The 5,642-nt window shown below is 50.3% G+C and overlaps 1 protein-coding gene across 1 annotated transcript; it reads right to left on the bottom strand.

Annotated features, from left to right (window-relative positions):
* Positions 1-2,442: 2,442 nt before the first annotated feature.
* On the bottom strand, positions 2,443-4,963 carry DNAL4 (dynein, axonemal, light chain 4). Its single transcript, XM_008948243.1, has 3 exons — positions 4,804-4,963; positions 3,884-3,967; positions 2,443-2,802 (listed from the first exon to the last, which is right to left on the bottom strand). The coding sequence occupies exons 1-3, from the start codon at positions 4,873-4,875 to the stop codon at positions 2,638-2,640; spliced, it is 321 nt and encodes a 106-aa protein (XP_008946491.1). The 5' UTR covers positions 4,876-4,963; the 3' UTR covers positions 2,443-2,637.
* Positions 4,964-5,642: the final 679 nt, after the last annotated feature.

The raw sequence follows: 5,642 nt of genomic DNA, 5'->3' as shown, positions 1-5,642 counted from the left end.
GGTTTGAGTCCCCCTTGGTGCAGAAAACGAGCCACACAGCCAAGGACATTTCTACTGCCAGCACTGAGTCAGGGCTCCCCAGCAGCTGCTAATGATGTTGCCCATCTGCCCTCAATGGGGAGTGATGAAGTCATGAAGCAGAGCCCTCTGAGCTGCTATCACAGCTTTCCAGGATGGGCAGACAGAAAGGGTCATTTCAGCTGGCGCCGATGCATCACCCTCCATTTCTCATCTCCTTTTCTACATCTGACTCAGCCTCATGCTTTGATGGGTAAGGGCAGGAATATGCAGGGGGTAAGAAAAGAGAGGGAGAGGAGAAGACAATGGCAACACACCTGTTGCAAACTTCCCCAGCTTTCTGCTGGAAATTCACACAGCGAAATCCTCCAGCAAGAGATTGCAGGTCAACAGCAGACAGGCCCTAGAGGCTCCAAAGCACCAGCTGCAGAAGGGTCTCTTGTGGCAAAACACAGGACAATGGACCACCTCTGACCCGTGAAACATACTCCCCTGAAAGCTCCAGGCATGCCCCAGAATGTGGCAGTTCCACAGCAAAAGGAGAGGAAAAAAATCTTTCTTCTACTCTTTACTTCTGACTCTCTCCAGATTCACACCTAGCTCACCTCCATCTACACATTCCTGCCTTGAGAGGGGTGGGGAGGGGTCAACGTTTGCTTCCTGCAGATGCAGGTCATGGAGACATCAACTTTGGTCATCTGGGGGCCAAAGAGATAACAAACTGGCAGCAAGGCCAAAAGGTTGTGTGCTGAGCTAAGCAGTTCCCTGGGATCACCTGCAGGTCACCACGACCCCGCAGAGGTGCCCACAACCAGTGTGTCTGTGCAGAGGCACACAGCAGTTAATTATTCATTAGTGTGAAGGAGGCAGGATTAAAGCAGCTATGGTATGGCTGGAGGGTACCTGTGCTCCAGCCCAAGAGACAGCTCAAAAGATTTGGAATCTTCCACACCGTGGTCCACTGCACAAGGCAGGTATCATGATACCAGCTATCTGGAGCAGCTACATGTCCTCCCTGCCTTCCAGTTCCTTTCCACCTGATCAGTAAGGAATGATGAGAAAGGATGTAGGGCCCAGCCAGCACAGATGGTCAAAATTTGAAATAATTTCTGTCTGTTTTCATATTATTCCAATTCCTGGCTTAAGAAGAGCTCCTGATATGATGGAATGGAGGAAGAACATCTCCAGAATCACACTGAGCTTCAGAGAAGGAACAAAAGGAACTGTCAGACCACAGGCACTAGCAGCAAGGACCTTCAGAACTGCACTGTGGCCTCTCATAAAACACAAGATGCCAGTGGTACTGCTGGTGATGTTCTGTGAGGAAAGTCTGAAAATCAAGGGAGCCACAAATGTGAGACCCCAAAGATCAGAGCAGAGGCACGCTGGCCAGCAGCGCTGTGGGCCTGGCAACCTTCCTCAGCACCACGGCTTGCACCAGTGAAAGGAATTAAACCAGGAGGGTGAGAGTGTGTCTCTGGTACCTACCAGTACACAGGACACGTGTGTGGTGGGCACTTGTCACTGTTCTCCACCTGAGCTGCACCATCGCTTGCTTACTTCCACATATCCCTTTCCATCCTCCACTTTGGGGTTTTCATGAGAGAACGCACAGAGAAAAGGTTGTTTTACTACATTTTTATTGTAAAAACACAGTTCCCCAGACTTGTATAAATAAGCCATACACGTAACACACAATTACGTTCACTCCAGCCTCCGACTCAGCTCTAAAAAAAAATGAAACAGGCTAAAAGAACACGAATCCAAAAAAGACATGAGGTTTCTGATGACCAAGTGATATCTCACGTGGAGTCTCTTTCCTCTACCAGCCTCCAAACAAGATGCTGAAAGCACACAGCACTTGCAACACCCCCGAGAACTGACAGGGAGGCATTTGAGCCTCACGAAGAGTTCTCACCCACTCCCCAGGCGCCGTCAGCCGCCTGTGTTTGAGTGTGTGTGGTGGGTGAGAAGGGAGGGGGCAGTTTGCATGGCAACCTCCCACACCCAGGCAGCTCAGCTGTTGTACCCTCCCAAAAGAAGTGGGGAAGGGCAAGCTGGCTCTGCTTCCCTGCGGCTACCCCCCCCGCGGGCAGCCTGAAGGGAGACCCTTGGCACCGCCAGTCCTGCACGGGCATCTCAGACTGGGGGAAGAAGGTATTCTTGGCATTCAGACAGAGGAGAAACAGGTGCTGGTCGGAGCCACACCACATGGTAAGTGGGGAAGGCAGAGAACCGAGGACACAACGTGGGAGGATAACAACCCATAGGGCTAGACAGCACCTCTTTGCATTTGCTTCCCCCTCCTAGCGCTGCTGTCCGGCTCTGCCACGTGTTGTGAGGTTACCTGCACCCAAATCCTTCCTGCTTCACCTCAAATGCCAAGGGAAGAGTCACAGACAGATGAGAAATCCCACCAGCAAGGACAGGAGAGCTGAAGCAAGTCTATACGCACAGGCAAACCAACTACATGTACCCCACGGAACTGTGACGTCAGTATGAAAACCAAAATCTGGACTTTTAACTATTAAAAATAAAGCCCCACCTCCAGATTGTACAAAACCTGTCAAGGGAAGCAACAAATCTTTGTATGCAGCGAGTCTGGGGCCTGGGCAGATGTCAGGAGCACTTCCAGACACACACGGCCAGGCTGCCACCAAAGAACATGTAGAGCAGATTCTTCACCTCATGAGTGATCTCAAATCCAAAACCTTCCCCAATCACCACGTGCCAGGAGGACCCAAATTTCTTGTCCATCATCTCTTTGATCATCTTGGCAGCGCTCTGGAGAATAAGGAGGAGAGTATAGGGTGAGACAGACTACTCAAGCCATGGGCAGCAGGTATGGCAGGTGCACTGGAGGAACTGGGAGCTTCCCAGAGCTATGCCCAAGGGTAGAACAGGTCTCTGTGCTTTCAGCAGCCCCCAACAAAGCCAGGAGAACTTCAAGCACTGCATCTGAGTGCAGTGACCACAAGAGGAGATTCAAGTCACTAAGCTGCAGCTATTTTTACAGAAGTCCATTTTTTTTTCTCCAGCTAATTACCAAAACACTGAAACTAGGCTGACTTTTCAAAGGCTCGCTTCTCCCAGATCACACCCTGCTTGATCTAAAAATGGAGAGAGGAAGATTTTGGCAGTGACATGAGGAGTCTCAGGCAGGATGAGCCAGAAGGAACCTCTGGCTTCATAGCTTTGCCTTGCTCCAACAGAAAACTGCTCCAGGAGCAAACAAGTCTGTGCCCTGCCCATGGAGCAGGGTGCATTTCCCTTCAATTAGAAGGTTCAATGAGAACCAATGATGATTGATTCTCACAGTTAAGGGCAACCTTTCCAAAGCCTGTAAGTTCTGCATCATCTCCCATTTATATGGACTCAGTAATTTCACTCAAGAGGCTGAAAGCTGAGAGGGAAGACTTAACAGGCTGTAAAGGTTCGTGTAGTTATCCCCCAAATAAGAGCCTCTCCTGTGCCCTGGTGGGTTTGGCCTTGCTCAGCACTGAAGAACAGATGAGAAGGGCCCATCTCCACCCAGTCCTAGACCAAGCCCTCAGGACACAGGGTGTTTTATGAAGAGAGTGGGAGCATGTCACAGGCAAGGCAGGCTCAGGATGGAGGTGAAGGTTTGAGAGGCAGCATCTCTACTCATCTCTGCTTCCTGCAGAAAAGTGCTGTTATGGCTCTTGCAGACAAAGGGTCTGAGATCGTGCCAAACTCTTTGCCTTCTTCTGTCCTTGCTCAGTGCAGAAAGAGTAATGGGATGTCAAGCTCTGCCTCCCCTCTGCCCTGCACCCTTAGCCTTGCTCCTGCAGGTTCCCTGAACCACAGCGACTGCAGGCTGGCCAGCTGGGGACTGGGCTAGTACCTCGTTGTTGGTGGCATATTTCTCACACGCTGTCACACACAGCTCCATGGCCTCCACACGCATCTCCTCAGGCATGTCTGTGTGCTGGGGAGAGCAAACAACAGGAACTGAGCAGAGAAATAAGACAAGACAGTGGGAAGCAGCCCTTACTCTTGTGCAGGTGACAGCAGAGGCCTCGGCTGCTGGGTGTGGGCAGAGGGCAACTAGTCCCTGTGACTTCTAATGCCTGCTTCAAGGTGGAGGAGATCACAGGCAACCACAGGCTTGTCTGTACACCAAGCACTCCCCCCACTTCAGAGAATGATAAATATAACACCAGCTCACTGCATTCCAGGGGATTTCCCCCCCACCTTTGTCCAAACCAGCCTGAATTCTTCTCCACCTAACATTAAGACCAGCTCTAAAGAGAAGATAAATACATTTGCCAGCTTTTCTGTTATAAGATGAAGGGAAAGCACCTTAACACTGCCCCAACCACTGTCCTTAATTACTGCTATAAGCATAACAAAGAAGTTTAAATTACACAGCCTCTCCTCCTTATTCTGCCACCCAACTGGCCAGCAAGATCGTTAACCCCAGCTCCTCTAGGAAGAAGATCAAGTTGCCTTCAGAACACAGGGGAGGGCTCCAAAGGCAGCATGTTCTATATAATATATTATCTATCAGAGCAAACACTCTGCCTCAGGCTTCCCCTGGCTGACAGGGGCTCGGGGAGCAAAGGTGCTAACAAGATTCCTTGGCAGAGGAGAAGTACAGGGAGCAGGCAGTGGTGGTGACCAGGATCCCTCCACGGGACCATCAGCACTCACGTTCTCACAGCACCTAATCCGTGGGAGAAATCCTGGTTGGGAAGGTTGGTAAGAGTGAAGGGAGAGTTTCATATCTGCAACACCAGTAAATGCATCGTTCATCTCTCTTACCCTAATCAGTGGAAAACTGTGAAGTCTTTTATAATCAGCCTCCTCCTTTTTCCCCTCCCCAGTGTCTGCCATGGTCCTTCCACAGTGACCCCAGGAAGGGGCAGAGGGGCTGCCTGGAGCTCAGCGAGGCACCAGCCAAGAGGGACAGGGCTCTGGGAACACAGGCAGAGCAGCTGCAGCAGGAAACTTCTCGACCTAGAGGATGCCTTTCAAACAAAAACACAGGAAAGAGAAAGCTTTGAATGAAAATGGTAGGCAAATAAAACTATGATGAATATATTGTTCCATCTCACTCTTTCTCAGCACTGTCTTCACACACTACACATTTAGAGTTATTTTGCAGACCATTAATGCACACAAATATTTTTTTAATGTATCATTTTCCATAAATGAGGCTTCAAGAGCCCAGCACTTTCCCAGAAGCACCAATTGACCTTGAAGGAAGAGTCGAGTCAGGCTACAGCTTCCGAGGGAAGAGAGAACAATACATCAGCCGTTAATGCCTGTTGATTAATTCCAGAACGATTTTCCTAGGACACTCTAATCTGTGAGGGCTTCACACAGGAGGAGGGTAAGAGTATTTTAGGAACGGACACGTCTGGACGGAAACGTTTAACAGGAACATCTCGGTCTGCTTTGTGCACTTGTTCCTCACGTCCCCGAGCGTTTGTCAGCTGGGTAGGAGCAGATGGGAAAACGACAGGCAACGACTCTGGGGCTGTTTATCAACCAGCCCCTTTTTGGCAAGGCAGAGGCACAGCGCTGCCCGAGGGGCAGATTCAGAACCAGTCTTCCCTCTGGTTCTCTCGTGCAGACAAAGCTCCTTCCCCTCCCCCTCA

The sequence above is a fragment of the Merops nubicus genome, unplaced genomic scaffold (genome assembly GCF_000691845.1).
Source record: "Merops nubicus isolate BGI_N331 unplaced genomic scaffold, ASM69184v1 scaffold24709, whole genome shotgun sequence".
NCBI lineage: Eukaryota > Metazoa > Chordata > Aves > Coraciiformes > Meropidae > Merops > Merops nubicus.
The sequence above is the reverse complement of the archived record's forward strand: the minus strand, read 5'-3'. Positions and strand labels throughout refer to the sequence as shown.